The following is a 24,051-nucleotide window of genomic DNA, read 5'->3' as shown; positions in this document are numbered from 1 at the left end:
AAGTGTTCGTGTAAAATGCCTTGAACGGTGAGGGACACTAGCAGGTCTCATCTTTTTTCTTCTGACTCTCTATTTAAGAATATTTAGAGGCCAAGGCGTGCGGATCGTTAGAGTTCGGGAGTTTGAAACCAACCTGAGCAAGAGCGAGACCCTCTCTACTATAAAAATAGAAAGAAATTAATTGGCCAACTAATATAGAGAAAACTAGCCGGGCATGGTGGCGCATGCCTGTAGTCCCAGCTACTCGGGAGGCTGAGGCAGGAGGATGGCTTGAGCCCAGGAGTTGGAGGTTGCTGTGAGCGAGGCTGATGCCACGGCACTCTAATCTGGGCAACACAGTGAGACTCTGTCAAAAAAAGGAGTGTGTCATGATGAGACATTCTTTAAACCAGTGGTTTCCCATCTTGGCTATGCATCAGTTACCTGGAAAGTTGTTATGTCTCTCTAAGCCCAGGCCACACTCCAAACCAAGTAACGTCAGAATCTTGGAGATGAGGTCTCAGGCACCAGCATTTTTTAAACATCCCAAGTGAATTCCAACATGCACCAAAGTTGAGAGCTACTGCTCCAAAGAAGTGCTTCTCAAATTTTACTATGCACATGAATCATCTGGGGATCTTATTAAAGTACAAATTCTCGGCCAGGCGTGGTGGCTCACGCCTGTAATCCTAGCACTTTGGGAGGCCGAGGCGGGCGGATTGCTCAAGGTCAGGAGTTCGAAACCAGCCTGAGCGAGACCCTGTCTCTACCAAAAATAGAAATAAATTAATTGACCAACTAAAAATATATATACAAAAAATTAGCCGGGCATGGTGGTGCATGCCTGTAGTCCCAGCTACTCGGGAGGCTGAGGCAGTAGGATCGCTGAGTCCCGGAGTTTGAGGTTGCTGTGAGCGAGGCTGACGCCACGGCACTCACTCTAGCCTGGGCAACAAAGTGAGACTCTGTCTCAAAAATAAATAAATAAATAAATAAATAAATAAATAAAGTACAAATTCTGATTCAGGAGATTCTGTGTTTCTAATCAATTCCCAGGTGATTCGGATGCTGCTAGTCTGTGGAACATACTGGATGTAGCAAGGCTCAAGAATCTCTAAAAGTATAAGATTATTTAGCAATTCCTATGCTTCAGTATGATTTTGCGCAAAATACAAGCTCAATGATTATCTGTTGGATATTTAAATGATGCCTAAAACCTAACTGTGTTTAACGTCATTGTTCTATAGTTCTATTATGTAAAATGCTTAAAAACTATGCTTCTTTGTAGTCATTCATTTATAAGATAGGACTTCCAGAAATATACAAATTTCTTTCTTAAAAAAAAATAACAGCCGGGCTCGGTGGATCACATCTGTAATCCTAGCACTCTGGGAGGCCAAGGCAGGAGGATTGCTCGAGGTCAGGAGTTCGAAACCAGCCTGAGCAAGAGTGAGACCGCCTCTACTAAAAATAGAAAGACAGTAATTGGCCAACTAAAAATATATAGAAAAAGTTAGCCAGGCATGGTGGTGCATGCCTGTGGTCCCAGCTACTCGGGAGGCTGAGGCAGAAGGATCACTTGAGCCCAGGAGTTTAAGGTTGCTGTGAGCTAGGCTGACGCCACAGCACTCTAGCCGAGGCAACAAAATCAGACTCTGTCTCAAAATAAATAAATAAATAAATAAAATAACAACTTAAAAACGTGTGGACATTATTCAGTTCATTTATGTAATAGCTATAACAATCTTCCTTCAATGATGAACATAATGTGATTTTAAAATTGATGTAGTCTTTAAGCCTATTATTTTTATTAATTTAATTCCATGTAATTGCACTTAATTAACTGTCTGACTTTAAATCTGAGTAAAAATTATGTAATAGATAATTTCTATTTTGTATTTCATTTCTCTTGCTGACAAATGTAACTGTGGCTTACCTTTCCAATACCATTAAAAAGCCTAGAGAAGATGGAACAAAAATCATTTTCTTCTCAGTCAAGATCCCATCCATTAGGCTGCTCACCACTTGCTCAGGTTCCAGAGTGGGTCCCAAACTGAAAGCAGAGGAAAACATTTCACTGTGACTTCTGCTTTAGTTTGGTGCTAAACAAATAAGTTAAATTACCATAGGAACCATAACATAAGCGACTTATAGTGCCTACCAGAGTGCTCAGAAATGGCAAGTACTTTACCATTAATAATAAGAAGAACCCTATATTTAGTGCTTACTAGGTACTGCACACTGTACTAAATATTCTACACAGGTTATCCCATTGAAGTTTTACAGCAACTTTATAAAGGCAATATTATATTCTCTATTTTACAAATGAGATTTTATAGAAGCAACTAGGACTCAAAAATAATTTATCAAGGATTAGGACTGACAAGTTCACTTTTAAACTTTCAGCAGTCTTGGGAAAGAATTCAGATGCCATTATAAAAGTTTTATTATATACTAAGTCTCTTTACTGAGCGATTTCTAAAGTGTCAGGGGCATTAAAATATGATAGGTATGTGCCCGGCTCTAGGTCCTTAACCTTCATATGGAACGCTTATATTTATTAGGTCTTGATTTACTTTTTGGCTTTGTTACTTAGTTCCATGTTACATCTTCACTGGATAATCACTCAGATATGTGCACCACAGAATAGCAGGTGGTCTATAAAAAGTGTCTTTTTAAAAATCTGTGTGTTGGCCATGTGCGGTGGCTCACGCCTATAATCCTAACACTCTGGGAGGCCTAAGCGGGAGGTTCCCTCAAGGTCAGGAGTTCGAGACCAGCCTGAGCAAGTGTGAGACCCGGTCTCTACTAAAAATAGAAACAAATTAATTGGCCAACTAAAAATATGTAGAAAAAATTAGCCGGGCATGGTGGCACATGCCTGTAGTCCCAGCTACTCGGGAGGCTGAGGCAGGAGGATCGCCTGAGCCCAGGAGTTTGAGGTTGCTGTGAGCAAGGCTGACGCCACGGCACTCTAGCCCAGACAACAGAGTGAGACTCTGTCTCAAAAATAATAATAATAAAAATAAATAAAATAAAATCTGTGTGTTAGACAAGTGTACTTAGGAAGGAATTGCACAAGAGTTGGTCCTGAGTTTTTTTTAACATTTTCTTAATGACTTAGAAAGAAAAAAAAACAGTACATAAACAAACATGGTCATGACTTTTGCCAATGCTACCAAACTATCTGGGAGGCTAACATTTTGGGGAGGCAGATTTTTGATGGGTGTGACTAGTTAAAAGAAGTGAGACAAAAAGCACTGAAGTTTTTTAGAAATAAATACAGCATAGTTCATTTGGAAAGAAAAAAATATATTGTAAAGTGAAATTGGGACAACTGAATATGGCATTGTACTTAAAAGTGAGCTCGATAATTGGAGGTGTGAAGGAAAATAGAGCTTCAGATACATAATATAAACTTTCATTCTCGGCATAGTTCAGTCATAGAATACTGCTTCGAGATATGATGGGGAAGAAATATCATAATGAAGCCAATGGCTTTTGGCCTAATGGAGGAAAAAATCAAAAGCAGTCAGAGCACTCCTTTATCCTGTAGTGTGGGCAGCTGTGGGAGCCAAGGAGGATGAATCCAGAAACAGAAGTATGCTGTGCCTTGAAAAGCATTCAGAGGGAAATTCGCTTTGCAGCATATTGCTACCAGACTTCAATATTCCCAAGCTCCAAGAAAGTTCATGAACACCTGTGCAAATAGACTCCCTTTTCCACACTGTGGCCTTGCTAACCCACCAATCAAGCGGTGCTGCAACGACTGAACTTTTCTCAGTGTGCCTGATCTCTTTAACTAAAGTTCTTAGCCCGTGTCAGAGAACTTCTCATTGAAATGTAACGACTGTCCAATATCATGATCTTAAAAGAACCAAAAGGCTTTCAGAAAAGACTCGATTTCTTGGCAGAATAGAATCTTAAATCATTACAATGTCAGTCTGTGGAAACATTTTTTTTTCCTCTGACATTCTCATATTAATGAGAATAGCAAATCCTATTAAACAGATGTTCTTAGTGGATTCTGTAGAAACTACCCACAAACATTCAGGGCCCATCTGTGGGGTGGGGAAGGAGGGTACATGTGGGGGCAGAGGAATACTGAGAAAGAAAGAGTATTTCCATTTGGAAGGAATGCATTTGATTATCTACTTCACCATTTATGTAGCTGATTAATTTTCAACCCTTTAAAGCTCAAGTTTTTGTTTTTCTTGTTTTTTTAATCTGAAAAATGGGAGAATGCAGTGGCACAGTGGTAAATGTTTAACAACTGGATCTCCAGGAAACATCTCAGTTTTATAGCATTCAGTGATTTCCACGGTATAAATACGCCCATCCTGGCTGATTTTAAGTTACCAAGGTGACATGACTGAGTGAGTACGGCAGAAGCCAGCACCAGCACCCCACTGGGAATATGATGGTTAAATGGAAATGTACATGCACGCATGCTACACAGTTATAATATACAAATGTAACCTGAGTCACCTTGTTACGTAACATCTTTTTATAGTACTATCCAATAAAAACTAGTACCTGTCTGTCACACATACTCTTATCTACTGAAGAGAACTAATAACTCCTGCTTCAAAGAACTGTTGTTAAGATTTAAGAAAATGATATTTTATTTAGTCTAAAATATAAACAGGTGTTCAATTAGGGTATGCTCTTTCTTTCTCCTAGATAGAAGTACCAAGTTTCTATATCAAAACAAACTTCACCTTTGTGGTCCACTCTAGTACCGGCTTAACCTCAAAGGGGTTCATGTGGCTGAACTTTGCCAGGTTTATATTCTGTGGTTAGGCTAGAATCACATTGGCTTTTTTTAATTTCAGAATATTACAGGGGTACAAACATTGAGGTTACATATACTGCCTTTGCACCCCCGAGTCAGGGCTACAGGTGTGCCCTTTTAGTCACGGTTCCGCCCACAGCAAGCTTCACCATCCTTTTATGACTGTACTAGTAGAGTTTCACCAGCAGAGGGCACTCCTGCCTGCGTTAGGGTTAGCTCTGCGTAGCCTTGTCCTGGGACGAGGTTAAAAAATGCAATTATAACTTTCAAAAATATGGTGTGCATTTGTAACTACGGAAAAACAGTCTGTGTTAAAAACTAGACTCAAATATGTAAATTGGAAAGCTTTGTCTTCCACACCTGCTTTCAGTCTTGGTGAACTCTTACCCTTTCTTCTCCTCCACAGCTCCCCTTCCCAACCCCAAATACTTGTCCTTTATCTTCTCTTTTCAGGGTCCAATCACGGTTTTCTTTCTTACTCTTTTTCTTTCTTTCTTTCTCTTTTTCTTTCCCTCCCTCTCTTTTCTTTTCCTCCTTTCCTCTTTTTCTAACTGGGTCTTGCTTTGTCACCCAGGCTAGAGAGAGTGAAGCCCCAAACTCCTGGGCTCACAGATCCTCCCACCTCAGCCTCCTGAGTGGTTGGGACTACAGGTGTGCACCGCCATGCCCCATTAAAGGGTTTTCTTAATTGATATATTAATAGATGAATTTAAGCATTGACCTTCTTGAAGTAAATATCCTTACTTTTGTTTTCTAACAAAATTATTTCTTAAAATAGATTTTTAGGACTATTTGATAGAATTTTGGGAGCTTGAGGTCTTTGGACAGCTCCAAAATTACAGCCTAATGTTGGCTTTCCATCCTGCCTACCTGTGGAGTGACTTGCGCTAAGGCGTGTTTACAATAGAAGCTGCTATCCTCTCAAGTGGCCACACTGAATATTCCTCATTAATTTCAAATACATTTTCACCTAAGGCAGCTGAATTAGGGGAAAGAAGAAGAAACGTTAAGCAGGCAAAATAGAACTTAAAGATTGAATCTCATCAGTACAACAGAATAGAGAATCCCAAAGTAGATCCAAGTAAATATGTGAACTTATTATAAATTTCAAATCGATGAGGGAAATGATGTATTAATTTAATAAATAGTGCAGAAAAACTCTATTTGGGAAAAACAACGAAACTGTACTGTGACCTCACTTGTTTTTGTTGTTTTATTTTTTGGAGACAAAGTCTCCCTCTGTCACCTTGGCTAGAGTGCAGTGGCATCATAGCTCAGTGCAACCTTAAACTCTGGGGCTCCAGCAATCCTCCTGCCTCAGCCTCCCAAGTAGCTGGGGACTACAGGCATTCGCCTCCACGCCTGGCTAATTTTTCTATTTTTTTGTAGAGACGAGGTCTTGCTCTTGCTCAGGCTGGTCTTGAACTCCTGAATTCAAGCGATCTTCCCACATCAGCCTCCCAGAGTGCTAGGAATATAGGCATCAGCCACCACACCCAGCCTCACTCCTTAAATCAAAGTAAATTTTGGTGGAGGAAAGATTTAAATGTGAAAAGTGCAATCATAAAATATGCACTAGAATAAAATATAGATATTTCCATAAACCTGGGACAAGAACGACCTTTCTCAATATAGCACAGAACTTGAAGGGCACGAAGGAAAAACATCTCTGAGAAATTTTGGTGCAACACTAAATGAAAATAGGCTTAAAGGCAAACAGCAACAGATGTGCCATATAAAGGGATATTTGGAATGTACAAAGAGCTCTTTCTTCTGTACCAATTTAACCTCTATAGCTCAATAAAACAAAGTGAACAAAGGCCACGAAATAGGCAATTCATAAAAGACCAAAAACCACATGTGGACACTTTTGTCTAGCTAGTCGTCGGGATAAAAATAAAAATTATTCTTCATGTATTGAATTGGCAGTGATTAAAAGATAAGCGGAAGGCAGACTGGTATAGTAGAGTGATGTGCTCTCCCTTCACGTGGGCAGGAGGGCAAGTTGGTACGACATTTCTGATTTCTGAAGGGCAATTTGGCGATACGTAGGAATATTCACAATTTGTATATCCTTTGACTGAGCAAGCCCCATTCATGGATCTAACTGAAGGAGGTAATTCTCCAAATGTGAAACTATGTGTGCACAAGGATGTTTATTACAGCTTTGCTATGTTATTATAAATATAGAAAATTGAAAACAACCTTCAAATCATTACTAGGAGACACTATTGTTCCCAACGATCAATGCAATTTATGAGAAACTCTGTCCCTGGTGGGCGACATGAAAAGATGCCCACAACATAATGCTAAGGGAAGGAAGCAGTATACTTCCTGCCCCAGAACTTCATGTGTAATATACACCAGTTACATAATATTTAGACATTGGATCTATATGTAGAGAGATATCTAGAAGGATATTCATTAAAATGTTAAGAGTGGTTTCCATTGGATAGAGGGATTTAAGGAAATTTAAAAAGAAGCTTTCAGCCAGGCGCGATGGCTCACGCCTATAATCCTAGCACTCTGGGAGGCCGGGGCGGGCGGATTGCTCGAGGTCAGGAGTTCGAAACCAGCCTGAGCAAGAGCAAGACCCTGTCTCTACTATAAATACAAAGAAATTAATTAGCCAACTAATATATATAGAAAAAAATATTAGCCAGGCATGGTGGTGCATGCCTGTAGTCCCAGCTACTCAGGAGGCTGAGGCAGGAGGATCCCTTGAGCCCAGGAGATTGAGGTTGCTGTGAGCAAGGCTGACGCCACGGCAAGACTCTGTCTTAAAAACCAAAAAAAAAAAAAAAAGAAGAAGAAGAAGAAGCTTTCCTATCTGTCTTTTTCTATAATGTGGGAATTTAAAAGAAAAGTAGGCATCATGTTTACAAAGACATGAAAGGTATTCCCAAAGAGAGGAAACATTAATTATCCTCAAACCAATCTTTTAGAATTTTATTATTTATTTATTTAAAGACAGTCTCACTCTGTTGCCCGGGCTAGAGTGCCGTGGCACCAGCCTAGCTCACAGCAACCTCCAACTCCTGGGCTCAAGCGATCCTCCTGCCTCAGCCCCCCGAGGAGCTGGGACTACAGGCATGTGCCACCATGCCTGGCTAATTTTTTCTATATATTTTTAATTGGCCAATTAATTTCTTTTTTTTTCTTTTTGTTTTTTATTTGCATGTAAATCTTAGAACAAGCTTATTAGTTGGCCAATTAATTTCTTTCTATTTTTAGTAGAGATGGCGTCTCGCTCTCGCTCAGGCTGGTTTTGAACTCCTTGACCTTGAGCAATCCTCCCGCCTCCGCCTCCCAAGTGCTAGGATTATAGGCGTGAACCACCACGCCCGGCCTGTTATTTTGTTTTAAGAAAGAAATTTTATTATTATTTTTTTTATTTTATTAATTTTAAGAAAGAATTTTATTTTTTTAACCAAGGAAAGAGTATGGTCTGGTACTCATTTTGGAGAATAATCTCCAGGTTACCAAAGGGAAATGTCTTCCATATTGTAGTTCTGGGTTATCTCTATCAGAATCACCTGTGATGCTTTTTAAACATACAGTTCCAGGCTCCCTTGCCCACCACCCTTCCCCAATCAAACCCAGGAAATCAACACATCTGGGGCTAGGGCCTCTACACGTTCCCAAGCACTCCTGGTTACATGTATGTATATTTAAGTCTGAGAAACACTGCTTAGGGGAAGAAAAAAAGGATGGGTGAGCAAGTTCACCTGTGTCATTCGTATTTATTTTTATAGTCATTCTTTCCCTCTCTTCCTCTCTCTGTCTCTCCACCTGTTTTCCGAAAACCCACAGAAGCTGAAATCAAGACGAACTAAAGGTATTGGATATCAGGTGTTTCAGGGATTAAAACACTTAGGAAAACCCACAAAATAGCTGATATTCATAGCAACCTCCAACCCTTGTGTCTCAATTTCTGTCTCAACTTACCTGGTACTGGGATTTTTGATGAAGCCAGTGTTTATGAAATTAGGACAGAGACATGTTGTTTTGACTCCAGTTCTTTCTAAGGCAGCCAGTTCATCAGTCAATGCTTTATGAAATCCAACAGCAGCGAACTTGCTTGAACTGAAAATAAACAGAGAGAATTTGTAAAATAATTCAAGAATCCTGACATGTCTGCTTAATTCAGGTGCTTGTGTTTCTTTGTTAAGTGCCATCCCCTGACAATGGGCATGAGTGTCCCTGAATCTCAGGCCCCCGTACAGACCTTGAGTCAGAGCCTGCAACTTGTAAGATCCTCGGGTAAACTTATAGGCACATTAAAGTTTAAGAAGTACTGACACAGAACATTTACTGCACACAGCGTCATTTCTCAGAGTGAGATTCATATAAATGAATTAATAGGAGTAATTTTATCAGAGTAGTTCATATAAATGTCTTCGTAACAAAATTAGTAGAGTATTTGTTTTTGTTATTGCTATTTCCATAAAATTCACTGTCCCTATAAGGTGTTCATTATTTATCATAAAATGTTCACAGAATGCACTGAAACATTTTCCTGGACAGGCCAGGCGTGGTGGCTCATGCCTGTAATCCTAGCACTCTGGGAGGCCAAGGCAGGAGGATTGCTCAAGGTCAGGAGTTCGAAACCAGCCTGAGCAAGAGTGAGACCCTATCTCTACTGAAAATAGAAAGAAATTAATCAAACAACTAAAAATATATAGAAAAAATTAGCCGGGCATGGTGGCACATGCCTGTAGTCCCAGCTACTCGGGAGGCTGAGGCAGGAGGATCGCTTGAGCCCAGGAGTTTGAGGTTGCTGTGAGCGAGGCTGACGCCACAGCACTCCAGCCCAGGCCAACAGAGTGAGACTCTGTCTCAAAAAAAAAAAAAAAAAAAAAGATTTCCTAGACAAATCCCACTCTCCCTGTAAGTCACAGCTTCATTTCCTCAAAGAGACCTTTCCTGACCCCTTGTCTAAATTATTTTCTCATTATATAGTCATCTTCAGTTTTCTATAATAGCACGTCTCAAATTTGTAACTAAACATTCACTTGGGATTAGTTTGTTTAACATGTGTCCCTTACACCTGTACTACATGCTCCATGACTGCTTTGGAGACCAGTGAGTCTCCAGGGCCTAGTACAAGCTTAGCTATTAGTGGGTGCTCAGTAAATATTTGTCAAGTGAATGAATCACAATGCAGAGCAATTCTTATTTAATAGCTCTTTCATTTGGAAATAGCAAAATTACTTATTCTAAGCAGACATTACTTTTTCCAGATAGGTTTTTTGTAAAAAAAAGAAAAAAAAAAAAAAGCTTTATTGAGATATAAATTCATATACAAATTACCCACTTAATGTGCGTAATGCAATGATTTTTGGTATATTACATTATAAATTTTTTTAAAACTCTGGTATAACATATAGTATAAAATTTGTCATTTTAACCATTTTTCAGTGTACACTTTAGTGGCATTAATTATCAGATAGACTTATTCTTTTAAATCTGTACGAATTAGCAATAAAACAAGGTAGCTGTAAATTCTTGCCAGTTAATCTGTGCTTTGGAAAATAGAAAGCTGTGGGAAGTTCTCTCTTTCCTTTTTTAAAAAAGCTTAGAATCCTCTTGAAGTCTCAAGAGAAAGACTGCTAGATTCATCTATTTAAGATAAAATCTTTTGTACATAGAAAAACATAGACAGATAAAATAATCATATCTAGGATTGTTAGACACTGTCCTCAGTTATTCAGAAGTATTATTTCATTTACTCTTCATGACAACTCTATGAAATATATTATAATCCTCATTTACCAAAAAGGAAACTGAGGCATGGGGTTGGAAGATAAAGAACTTGCCTAAAGATACAAAACAAAGTGGCAGAATCAGGCTTTAAATGTGGGAAATAAATCAGGTCTGTATATGATATATGCTACACTTTATTAATTCCCAACCAAGTTAAGAGGCAAGTGACAAACTGGTAAGGCATTTGGGTTAATATATGCCAACTTTTATAAACAAATAAGAAAATATTCTAATAGATAATCACTAAAAGACATTAGTAGAAAATTCACAAAATAAAAATATCAATAATTATAGGCATATAAAAATGTTTTATTTCAAGAGTGATTCATATTACACAAATACAAAGCAAAATAAAACAGAATTCTTGCCCATTGGTAATGGTAAGAATAGGAGGAAATTTTTATTTGTTTGAGTTGTTTTTAAATGTACAGAAGATTTTTATTTTATATAATTGAATCTAGCAATCTTTTCTTTTTAAGCTTTCAATATATGTCTAAGCTTTAAAAAAAAAGTGAGAAAAAAACTTTCCCCAGCTTTCTATTTTCCAAAGCACAGGTTAATTGACAGAACAATTTGGGAAAAGGCATCAAATTCATTTAAAATGTGCCATGCTCTTAGATCCAATAATTTCTCTATTAAGTGTGTATCCCAAGGAAATAATCAATCATGTTTCCAAAGATTTATATTCAAGGATAGTCCCTGGGGTGCAGTTGATGAAAGCAAATAGTGTTCATCTTGCATTTTTCACATTAACCATTAAAACTATTGACTATAGGCCGGGCGCGGTGGCTCACGCCTGTAATCCTAGCACTTTGGGAGGCCGAGGCGGGCGGATCGCTCAAGGTCAGGAGTTCGAAACCAGCCTGAGCGAGACCCCGTCTCTACCAAAAATAGAAAGAAATTAATTGACCAACTAAAAATATATATACAAAAAATTAGCCGGGCATGGTGGCACATGCCTGTAGTCCCAGCTACTCGGGAGGCTGAGGCAGTAGGATCGCTGAGCCCCAGCTACTTGAGAAGCTGAGATGGGAGGATTGCTTGAGCCCAGGAGTTTGAGGCTGCAGTGAGCTATGATCATTTTTTTTTCAAAAATTAAAGCCATGTCTGGCTCTGTTGCTCTATTCCTAGAGTGCCATGGCATCAGCCTAGCTCACAGCAACCTCAAACTCCTGGGCTCAAGCGATCCTCCTGCCTCAGCCTCCCGAGTAGCTGGGACTACAGGCATGTGCCACCATGCTCGGCTAATTTTTTCTATATATTTTTTCAGTTGGCCAATTAATTTTAATTTCTTTCTATTTTTAGTAGAGATAGGGTCTTGCTCTTGCCCAGGCTGTTTTCGAACTCCTGACCTAGAGTGATCCTCCCGCCTCGGCCTTCCAGAGTGCTAGGATTACAGTCGTCAGCCACCACGCCCGGCCAACAGTCTACTTTTTTGTCCTGCATGGTAGTTAAATGGATGTGTCCACTTTGCAGTAACTCATTGAACTGTACACTTATGATTTCTTCATTTTTATATGAATGTTATGTTTCAGTTAAAAACGTTCAGGTCGGCCGGGCGCGGTGGCTTACGCTTGTAATCCTAGCACTCTGGGAGGCCGAGGCGGGCGGATTGCTCAAGGTCAGGAGTTCAAAACCAGCCTGAGCGAGACCCCATCTCTACTATAAAAATAGAAAGAAATTAATTGGCCAACTAATATATATATATATAAAAAATTAGCCGGGCATGGTGGCTCGTGCCTGTAGTCCCAGCAACTCGGGAGGCTGAGGCAGTAGGATTGCTTGAGCCCAGGAGTTTGAGGTTGCTGTGAGCTAGGCTGACGCCACGGCACTCACTCTAGCCTAGGCAAGAAAGCGAGACTCTGTCTCAAAAAAAAAATAAATTAAAAAAAAAATAAAAAGGTTTAGGTTTAAAAAAGCAGTGTTACAGTTTAATTGCCCAATTGGTAATAACCACATGTGATAAACACTGCTCTTTGCTGGCAGAGAAGTCTTCAGTGCATCTTTGTGAAAGTTCCATCATTGATCAGATACTGAGCAAAACCCAGAGCCAACTGAACGGAAGGTAACTGTGGTCGGTAAGGATCGCAGACCCCGGCAGCTCAGGCCAGTGACAGGGGAGGATCCTAAAGAGGAGTTCTGCAAGAGCAAGCAAACCTCAGATCTTTCGCAAAGTTGGATGTGTACAAACCTGTGTACAAACCGCTGTGTGGTTGCAACCCTGCCTGCTCTTTCAAATGGCACCTTTATGTGGATTTTTTTTTTTTTTTTTTTTGAGACAGAGTCTCACTTTGTTGCCCAGGCTAGAGTGAGTGCCGTGGCGTCAGCCTGGCTCACAGCAACCTCAATCTCCGGGGCTCAGCGATCCTACTGCCTCAGCCTCCCGAGTAGCTGGGACTACAGGCATGCGCCACCATGCCCGGCTAATTTTTTGTATATATATTTTTAGTTGGTCAATTAATTTATTTCTATTTTTGGTAGAGACGGGGTCTCGCTCAGGCTGGTTTCGAACTCCTGACCTTGAGCAATCCGCCCGCCTCGGCCTCCCAAAGTGCTAGGATTACAGGCGTGAGCCACCGCGCCCGGCCCTTTATGTGGATTTTTAAAAAGCCATTCCTCTTCTCAAGCAATTTTACTGCCATCTGCTGGAAAAATCATTCACGTCTAAAAGGACCTGAAGTTGCATACTGCATCGTAGAATTGTGTGGTGCACATTCTGCACAACTGTATGGGTTGACCTTGCTTTGACAGTACTCAACGAGAACCTTTATATCTGCTGAAACCACCATCGTTAATCACCAAAACTAATTTCTCACACAAAACTCATTTTCTCTTGGTTTTTACTGCGAATGCTCGGTGGAGCAGTCAAATCAGAACCCAAGAGCTACAGTATTTACTAGGGCAAAGGGAAGGAGAAAGAATGATAGGGCTCACAGCCTGCTGGGTTCTCTGACCCTCTTTGCTGATGTCAGTGCCTGTCTGGCAGGGAAGTGGAATGCTGTGTAGTAGCCCGGGGGCAACACCTGTAACTACCTTTCATCAAGGAAGTGAAATAAATGCCAAATCGTATTAGCCCTTGGTGGCTGAGGGCCAACTGCCTAACTTCAACTGGCTCTGAAAGAGACAATACACAATCTGGACACCAGTGGTCTGTTTGGTGACTGCTTCACCAATTGTTTCATCTTTTTTGTGAAAATTCAATCCAATTCTGTATTTATTTTTAAAACTAGTAGAAAACAAATAATGTTCAGAAAGAAAGAAAGAGAAAGACAGGAAGAAAGAAAATATAGATGAACCAAAAACAAAACAAAACAAAACAAAAAACAACAAAATAAAATCATTTGGCCATTTCCTAAAAATAAGCACTTTTTAGATCTGGTTAGAGTAAAGCAGTTTGGTATATATTCTTGCCAACTTAAAATGCAAGTTATATAAAAACAACTCACCAAGGTCTGTGTCTACATATTTATACACATATCTATAGCTGCATGTGTAACTATATCCATGCTTTTAGAATTTAGATACTTATTTCCAAAAGAGCACAATGATAGAAAACAAATTTGAGCATTATGTGTGTGCACATATATTTGCACAATCATAATTAGACAATTTAAAAGTTATTCGCTAGAATGTATAGTAAAGATACAATAAAATATAAACTACAGACAAGACCTATTAGGGTGTATGCAACCAGCAGGACCACCCTGGCTATGGTGGCCTCACTGACCAATTCTTTACAGCCCAATGGAGCACACCGTTGCTGTGGCCTTCCTGCATCAAGCTCTTTTAAATGGACAATCATTCAATTATTTTTTTTTAAAGAATTCCATTGTTTGGATATTTTTAATGTTTAGAATCTCAGATAACTATCACGTACAAACTCACTGTTTTCACAGAATTTTACCCATTTTTTATTAATATTAAAAAGCATTAATATTAATTTTTGTTCATGCTACAAAAATATTGTTCTTGTTTGTAATTCCTTGCTGTTAAAAGGGAGGAGTGACTGGCTAAGTGGTTAGCTTGTAACTGGATAAATTCCCTGCAGCCAGGTCTAGAAGGTTCCCCTCGTTGAAATCTAGAAGGGGATTAACAGTCGATAACCGCTGTCATACAACAGACTTTGTGCGACTCTTTCTGCCTATCTCAGCAACTCGAAGGCTGTTATTGTTATAAAGGTGTCCTCATTCGACAGGCTAAGAAATCTCACATACGAGTTAAGCATAAGAACCAACGAAGAAGGAAACACAGGCTCACATACCAATAAGCCAGTAAGAAGGGGACGACAGTGTGCCCAGCTAGTGAAGCCACGGTGACAATATGGCCGTGATTAGTCTCCATCATCGCTGGAAGAAATGCCTTTGTAGTCTAGGAATAGTTTTAGCAAAAGAGAAAAAACATTGTAATTTTTATTTGCAGACCCATTGGGAATATTTTGAAACAAAGATTTAAACAAATAACATTGTTCCTGGCGTAAATGAAAAAAACCTAAATTAAATGCCACATGCGGCAACGTAAAGCAACTGGGCAGGATTCCCACATTGGAAAAACTAAGCAAAATATCAGATACTGAAAGCTTTGAGAATCCATCTCATTTAAATTACCAAAATAAATCACCAAATTTTTTTTTGGTGATTTTTACGTAACTTCTTACCGTCCCCTAACCCTCCACCTCTTGTCACTGATGTCACTTTGTCATCTCATATACCGAATAGGGATGATAATTCCAGAGTTATCGAAAGATTTTACATTTAGTGAAATTATTAAAAAATAGTTCGGTTATATCATCAAAATATTGCCATGAATAGCAATCTGCCAGTGGTCACTAAATGACTCATGCACCAAATATTTGTTGAGTATGTACTATGTGCTGGAGATGCAGAAACAAGACAATGCCTTACATTTTTTTTTTTTTTTTTTGAGACAGAGTTTCGCTTTGTTGTCCAGGCTAGAGTGAGTGCCGTGGCGTCAGCCTAGCTCACAGCAACCTCAAACTCCTGGGCTCAAGCGATCCTCCTGCCTCAGCCTCCCGAGTAGCTGGGACTACAGGCATGTGCCACCATGCCCGGCTAATTTTTTATATATATATCAGTTGGCCAATTAATTTCTTTCTATTTATAGTAGAGACGGGGTCTCACTCTTGCTCAGGCTGGTTTTGAACTCCTGACCTTGAGCAATCCGCCTGCCTCGGCCTCCCAAGAGCTAGGATTACAGGCGTGAGCCACAGCGCCCGGCCTGCCTTACATTTTAACAAACACAAAAACATAACAATAGATCTCATTAACTTGAGAATATTAACATAAAATAACACTGCATTTTTACCAATCCCGATATTCTTATTTTTTTATTTTACTTTATATTTTTAGAGACACAGTCTCACACTGTCATCCAGACTGGAGCACAGTGGCATGATCACAGCTCACTGCAGCCTTGAACTCCTGGGTTTAGGAAATCCTCCTGCCTCAGCCTCCCAAGGAGCTAGGACCATAGGTATACACCACCAAGCCTGGCTAACTTTTTTATATTTTGTAGAGACAAGGTCTCACTATTTAGCCCAGGCTGGTCTCGAATTCTTGGCCTCAAGCGATCCTCCCATCTTGGCCTCCCAAAGTGCTGGGTTTACAGGTGTGAACCACTGCGCCTAGCCCCAATATTCTTTTAATATTAGTCATTCCAAACTCACGTCCAAGAAAACTTTGTGAGCCCTTTTAAGAATTGGCCATATGGGCCGGGCGTGATGGCTCATGCCTATAATCCTAGCACTCTGGGAGGCCGAGGCGGGTGGATTGCTCGAGGTCAGGAGTTCAAAACCAGCCTGAGCAAGAGTGAGATCCTATCTCTACTATAAATAGAAAGAAATTAATTGGTCAACTAATATATATAGAAAAAATTATCTGGGCATGGTGGCGCATGACTGTAGTCCCAGCTACTCGGGAGGCTGAGGCGGGAGGATTGCTTGAGCCCAGGAGTTTGAGGTTGTTGTGAGCGAGGCTGACGCCACGGCACTCACTCTAGCCTGGGCAACAAAGCGAGACTCTGTCTCAAAAGAAAAAAAAAAAAAGAACTAGCTATATGGACAATATTTGGAGACTTCAGAAACATGCACATCATGTGTGTGTGTGTGTGTGTATATATATTCATTATATATATTCATATATAATATGAATATATATATTCATATTATTATATAATGATATGAATTATATAATAATATGAATAATATAAATAATATTCATATTATATTCATTCATATATATATGAATGATAAAGTTTGCAATTTTAGGGCTAGGAAATGACATGAGGCCTGAGTCTCATGAGAATCTGAAAGCAAACTGTGTTCACCTTCACAGAATCACAATGACACAGATGGTTCCTAACTCCCTTCTTTATCTCTAAACAGGATCATGCAGAGATGTGGGAACCCAGCTTAGAATTTAATTTTTTTTTTTACCTTCTTGCAGTCTGGCATTTTTTTTTTAAATTTTTTTTTTTTTTACCTTCTTGCAGTCTGGCACCAGCTTAGAATTTAAACATGCACAACACCTGAAGTTTATTATTGCTATCAATATTTTCAGGGGGTGGGGGGAAGAATGATAGATGGAATTTAGACATAGCATGAACAGTGCTCTCTTTGTATAATGTCGCCCCTGGAGAAAACTTTAGCTTTGATTTATTACTTTCTTGTATTTGCTGAAAGCTCTACTTTAAATTTAATCTTTGGGATTTTCAAAAGGAAATGTTTTTGTAGAAGATGTCATACTCACCCAGAAATGTGCAAGTACATTAACTTCAAAAGTCTTCTCAATCTGAGGGTCTTGTGTAGCAAACAAATCTGATGTGTAGACTACACCAGCATTATTTACTAAAATACTAACATCTCCAACTTCCGCCTTCACCTTTAAAAATAAAATAAGAAAATTATATTCATTAAGAGGTATGAGAGTAGGTTTGCATGCAATGACTAGTAAAGGGAATATGCATATTTCCACTAGATGTGGGAAAAGTGGTTTTATAATCTACATACTAACACGGCGAAAAACAAAACCCTTTTTATCTTAGGAACTTATGTATGAAACAACTCTATCTGCTAGCCTACTATGTAGAAATTTTCTTTTGCAACTTAATTTCATCTCTTGACTTAGCTCTATTTATTATAGCTCAAGAGGCATTTGGCTAAGCAGCATTTATTTTTTAAACACTATTTCAAGGCCGGGCATGGTGGCTCACGCCTGTAATCCTAACACTCTAGGAGGCCGAGGCGGGCAGATCACTTGAGGTCAGCAGTTCGAGACCAGCCTGAGCAAGAGTGAGACCCCATCTCTACTAAAAATAGAAAGAAATTAATTGGCCAACTAAAAATATATAGAAAAAATTAGCCAGGCATGGTGGTGCATGCCTGTAGTCCCAGCTACTCGGGAGGCCGAGGCAGAAGGATTGCTTGAGCCCAGGAGTTAGAGATTGCTGTGAGCTAGGCTGATACCATGGCATTCTAGCCCAGGCAACAGAGTGAGACTTTGTCTCAAAAGGAAAAAAAACAAAAACAAAAACAAAAACCCGCCATTATTTCAAAAGCTAAGCAAAAATAGTTAAATTAATTGGCAAATTCATAGAGAATTATACAGAATAGATTACCCTATTAAGCTGGCCATATTTTCTGTTTCTGCATTTCTATTCCTTTATTTTCATGGTCACTCTCCTATTGTTCACCAGTCATTCTCCATGTGGTGGCAGGAGGTTTAAGAGTTAACATGCGTGGTGTCTTTGGACCTTGAGTTGAATTCTGGCTCTGCCACTCACTATCTGTTGGACCTTGGACAAGTTACTTAATCTCTTAAAACTTCAATTCCTCCTCTATAAAACAGAGATAATAACCAAGCTTCCCTGTGACTTGTTGTGGAAATAAATAAAATAATGTGCATATAAAAGAGCTAGCACTGTATCTGGTACACATAGTAAATTGCTATTACTATCATTATTATACATCATTATTTCATCACAATTTATACCTGTCTACAAGTACTACATCTTAAAGTTCTCTTCTTGACCTTCTTAGGTATCTATGAGAGTACTTAATATGGCAAATAATATAAAAAATACATCTGTATGTTTTTCTAATATGTGTGTGTGTGTGTGTTTTCTCTTGATAATTAAATCTCCTTTGGTATTGGTCCAGAAGGAAGAACATTTGAGAAATTGAAGTGGTTCTGTGGAAAGGCTTATGTAAGCTCTTAAGGCCAGATTTCAAAGGTTACTGCAGCTGTCATAGGTACAATGATTTCAGTTGAGGAAATATATATTAATACAAAAGAACAAGGCCTGCTGCTAAGAGCATAGAAGGCATCCTTTAAACTGCAAAGACTATTTGTGCTCAACAGGGAATAATCACAAGTAATATAATTTTTTTTTTCAAAATAATTGTTATAGCTTGTGGACTCTAATATAAGCAGTAACAGGATTTTCAAATAAGAAAGATCATAAAATCTTGATGCTTAAGTTGTACTTTTATAAGATTAGATTACCACAGTCCCAAGGGCTAGCAATGCAAGAATATCTTATATAATATATTTTTATGGTTCTTTGAGTAACTAAGCTTCTTGGATAGATAGACTCTAGAGTCTGAATGCATTTTGGTATACATTATGTTTCAAACAAAAGCTAACTCTATTAATGGAGTTATTGTTATTTAGAGATAGTGCTACAGTATGTTAGGGGACTGAGGGAAAGGTGACAAATAACCTATTAGAGAGGCTATCACTGTATTATGCATTTTATATCATTTCACTATTTTTCTCATTTAATTCTCACAGCAATTCTTTTTTTTTTTTTTTAGAGAGAGATAAGTTCTTGCTATGTTGCCTAGGCTGGACTTGAACTCCTGGACCGAAGAGATCCTCCTGCCTCACCTCCTAAGTAGCTAGAACTATAGGTATGCACCACTGCACCGGCTGAGGCTGCAATTCTTATAGACCCACTTTAAAGATGAGAAACACGAAACATAAAATGGGTAAGTTTCATATTCAAGGTCACATGGCTGTTAAAGGAGGGAGCCGGGACTCTCCCAGATCCATGTGACCTCAGATCCCAAGACCATGCACCTCAAACAGAACAGAAGCCCAGGGCAGAGGCCCCGTTGACACCCCAGTTTGGGATCAGCATGCCACGCTGAAGGCTCATCAGCCAGAATCGTATTTTATTTACTGAAATTAGTAGAGTATGAAGCTAAGTTATCTGACCCTTGGTCAACACCATTTATACCTATATCCACATCTCTAGCACAATATAAAGATTGTTGTTCAGAATAATGCCCCAAAGTATCAAGAAAAGCAGGACATTTTATGTGGTTGAATTGCTAAAGCTGCCATATTGCTTCTGAATTATTACGACTCTCAAAATACAAAGTAATGTTTTATGTTACCAAAAAATTTCCCCATGTACTCTTGACTCTTTCTTCATCAATATCTATTATCTCTCCAGGGTGTGAATGTCTGGCTTGCATATTTCTTTTCTTTCCTTTTTTTTTTTTTTTGAGACAGAGTCTCACTGTGTTGCCCGGGCTAGAGTGCTGTGGCATCAGCCTAGCTCACAGCAACCTCAACCTCCTGGGCTTAAGTGATCCTCCTGCCTCAGCCTCCTGGGTAGCTGGGACAGTAGGCATGCACCATGCCCGGATAATTTTTTCTATATACTTTTAGTTGGCCAATTAATTTCTTTCTATTTATAGGAGAAATGGGGTCTCGTTCTTGCTCAGGCTGGTTTCGAACTCCTGACGTTGAGCCATCCTCCCGCCTCGGCCTCCCAGAGTGCTAGGATTACAGGTGTAAGCCACCGCACCAGGCCGCATATTTCTTATTAATGAAAGCAAGTTGAGAATTATTTAGGTGGCATAAAAATGTCCCATTACCAAAATGGCCACATGAAACTAGGTACTTCAAAATATCTTTACAAAGGTGGCTTTCAGAACTGGAAAAAGAAAAAAAATAAATAAATAAAAAATAAGTTTTAAAAAATTTATAAAATTTTTAGGGGGGGTGGGAAAAAATTTATAAAATTTTTAAAAAATAAAATAAAATAAAATATCTGATAATCACATATCTTTGTATATATTCTGTTTATACTTATAGCCTTAGATAATTTTTTTTCTTCTTCTTTTTCATTAATTTACTTTATTAATTTTTTCTTTATTATTTATTTTCTTTCTTTTTCCATGCTAGTGAGGTTGAAAGAACAATTTCAATAAAAACTCTATAGCTAAAGTATACGGAATAGGTTAAAATAATAAAATTATCTTTTCCAGAACAGATTATTCCCAAATGAGTCTGGAAACAAATGTTTTCTAGTTATCTGTAAAAATGGGAATGCCACAAAAAGAAAACAAAAAAACCCCCCAAAAACCCAAATGTTTTCTATTTAGGTAACTAAGGAAGTTGGGCTAGTAGATCTCCCTAACAATGACTAGTAACAAAATTCTATAGATAATATTGTTAGTTCCATTATAAGACTAATAGCTAACACTTACAAAGTGATTACTATGGGCCAGGGATTATTCTAAGTACTTTACATCATTAACTCATTTAACCTTCACTAATAACCCTATGAGGTATGAGGCTGTGATCCCCACAACATGGTTGAGTAAACTCTGATAGAGAGGTTAAGGAACTAGTCCAAGGTTAGACTAGTATGAACTGGAGGGCAGAATTTGGACCTGGTAGTCAGCTTCACAGTCCCTGGTCTTTAACAAAATGCAATAATGCTTATCTCTAAGAAGGATAATCATTGTTAATGTAAGTAAAACGTTTATTGATAAATACAGATGTTTTGTGCCTACAGCCTTGCTCTTACTGAACTCCCCCTCCCAGGAAAGCTATTTTGCAACCTTGATCTGGGTTAACTTCTCTTTATTTTTTTGACTTAGCTCAGGCCTCACCAATAATAAAGAGACATCGGTTAGAAATAAAAGACTCAAATTTTAAAATAGAAGTTAAGAATGAACCCTAATCTAAAATTCCCTAAACAAAGTGGTTCCCAGTTCGGCTGAATCAGAATTGTTACATTGCTCTGAATCAGAATATTCAGGGGTGTGGTCCAGGAATGTGTATTTTAAAGAAATTTGTCCAGGTAATGCTGAGGACCTTCCTACCATTACGGTATTTAGGGCCGGGCGTGGTGGCTCACTCCTGTAATCTTACCTAGCACTCTGGGAGACTGAGGCGGGAGGATTCCTTGAGGTCAGGAGTTTGAGACCAGCTTGAGCAAGAGTGAGACCTCGTCTCTACTAAAAATATAAAAATCAGCTGGGCATGGTGGTGTATGCCTGTAGTCCCAGCTACTTGGGAGTCAGGCAGGCGGATGGCTTGAGCCCAGGAGTTTGAGGTTCCAGTGAGCTATGTATGACGACATTACCGTACTCTACCCAGGACAACAGAATGAGACTCTGTCTCAAAAAAAAAAAAAAAAAAAAAAAGGTATTTAATTAACACATACAAGTTAGAGTGCATTCAGAAGAGGCAAATAACACTTTATCGATAAACATGTAGGGAGCTAAGTGTGCATTCTGGGCCCTGTGCTCAACCTACTGAAAGAAAACATCCAGGGGGGTACAGCCCAAGAGTGTATATTTTTAGCAAGCTCCCTGGAAGGTTCCAGAACACACTAATGTCTGAGAACTTCTGTTTTCTAGGCTCTAGTTCCGGGTTTGCCACTAGCTAGACGCGGTAACCTTTGACAAATGACAAAATTTCTCACTGTGCCTTCATCACGAACAGACTAGGTAGGTAATCTCCAAAATACCTCGAGGCTGTAACAAGATATGATTCTAACCAAACATAAAATTTCACCTTCTTCGCAGAGCTGTAAATATCCTCGCGGTCACTGCAGTCTACTACATAGGCATGAACCCTGGCACCCAGTCGCTTGCATTCAGCAGCCGTCTCCTCAATGCCATGCTAGGGAGAGCAACAGAGAGGGCAAGGGAACAAAACAAACTGATATGAGCATATTATATCAATAGCTGAAAAATAATTAAAAATAATTTTAAAGAGATAGATTCTTCGAACTTGAATTGGGCAAGAAGTTAACTGACACATTTTTGGCAGGGATATAGGAACATTTTGCTCTCAGTACTTTGCTTAGCTTCTTTTATTTGGAACTTGAATTTAAAGCTGCAGTCCCCAACCCCCAGCCAGTACCCGGCCGTCTGTGGCCTGTCAGGAACCGGGCAGCAGAGCTCCACCTCCCCACCCCGCCCTTCCGTGGAAAAACTGTTTTCCATGAAACCAGTCCCTGGTGTCAAAAAGGTTGGAGGATTTACACTTGATCTTAGCCAAAAGGCCGAGAAGCTTTTGAGGCTGCTGATTTAAAGCAAGCTTTTTTTTTTTTAATAAAGAAGATAAACATCTTAAAATATATGTTTTGTATTCATGAATTTTAAATACTTTGTGAATGTATGTATTTGAGTATATTCCATATCAGGCTTTAAAAAAATAAAACGTTTTCAAAAAAAAACAAAAAAACATTAAGTTTTCCATGTCAGTAAAGCTATTCATGGACATCAATTAACTGGCTACAAAATAAATAATGAGTTAACTACAGTTCATTGACCCATCCATTCTTTCAACATTTTTTTTTTTTTTTTTTGAGACAGAGTTTCAACTGTTGCCTGGGCTAGAGCACCGTGGCATCACAGAAACCTCCAACTCAAGCGATCCTCCTCTCAGCCTCCCTAGTAGCTGGGACTACAGGCATGCGCCACTATGCCTGGCTAATTTTTTTTTTCTATATATGTTTAGTTGTTCAATTAATTTCTTTCTATTTTTAGTAGAGACGGGGTCTCGCTCTTGCTCAGGCTGATCTCAAACTCCTGAGTTCAAACGATCCACCCACCCACCTCGGCCTCCCAGAGTGCTAGGATTACAGGCGTGAGCCACCGCGCTCGGCCCATTCTTTCAATATTTTAATGTGTGGGTCACATTCACTGAGTTTAGGAGAACCTAAGCTCACACACGAATGAGACAGAGTCCCAACTCCAAAAAGTTCTCAGTGTGGCAGAAAGAAACATAAAATAAGTATAATATTTAAGTAGGACCATATAAAATTGTTATTGTTTTGGTTACAGTGTGTATTTTTGAAAAAAAAAATTGTTATTGTTTTCGTAATGAAGGATTGAACATTGGCAGTTTTATCCAGTTCAGTCTAATACATTGTGGTGAGTCTAACAACAGAGTTATATACAGGGAATTCTGGAAAAACAGAGGAGGGGCAGGCAATACAGTTCTAGAAGTGGTTGGCATGCCCTTTCACCTGTCTTTCCCTGGGGTGAAAGGGCATGGCAGGCAGGGTGTGAGCAAAGATGGACAGGAGAACAGTCCTGGAAGGATCAGCATTGTTGGATGGATCATAAAGTTCAAGACCAGCAGAAGGTCTAGATTAAGGTGTTATGTGTCATATTATGTTTTATGCAAAAAAAAAAAAGTGAAGGGGGAGCAGCTGATTAAATTTTGAGGTCAGGTTTATGT

At 39.1% G+C, this 24,051-nt stretch overlaps 1 protein-coding gene across 1 annotated transcript in view; it reads right to left on the bottom strand.

The window, feature by feature from the left end:
* Window positions 1-24,051, bottom strand: part of HSD17B11 (hydroxysteroid 17-beta dehydrogenase 11) — a 34,888-nt gene that overhangs the window by 1,645 nt on the left and 9,192 nt on the right. Inside the window, exons 2-6 of the mRNA XM_075998738.1 lie at window positions 22,375-22,482; window positions 17,305-17,436; window positions 14,802-14,908; window positions 8,723-8,860; window positions 1,916-2,032 (exon numbers count right to left, since the gene is read on the bottom strand). Coding sequence (XP_075854853.1) covers window positions 1,916-2,032; window positions 8,723-8,860; window positions 14,802-14,908; window positions 17,305-17,436; window positions 22,375-22,482 — 602 coding nt within the window. The remainder of the gene's footprint in view (window positions 1-1,915; window positions 2,033-8,722; window positions 8,861-14,801; window positions 14,909-17,304; window positions 17,437-22,374; window positions 22,483-24,051) is intronic.

Source organism: Microcebus murinus, chromosome 29, assembly GCF_040939455.1.
Source record: "Microcebus murinus isolate Inina chromosome 29, M.murinus_Inina_mat1.0, whole genome shotgun sequence".
NCBI lineage: Eukaryota > Metazoa > Chordata > Mammalia > Primates > Cheirogaleidae > Microcebus > Microcebus murinus.
This window is presented reverse-complemented; position numbering and strand designations above follow the sequence as displayed.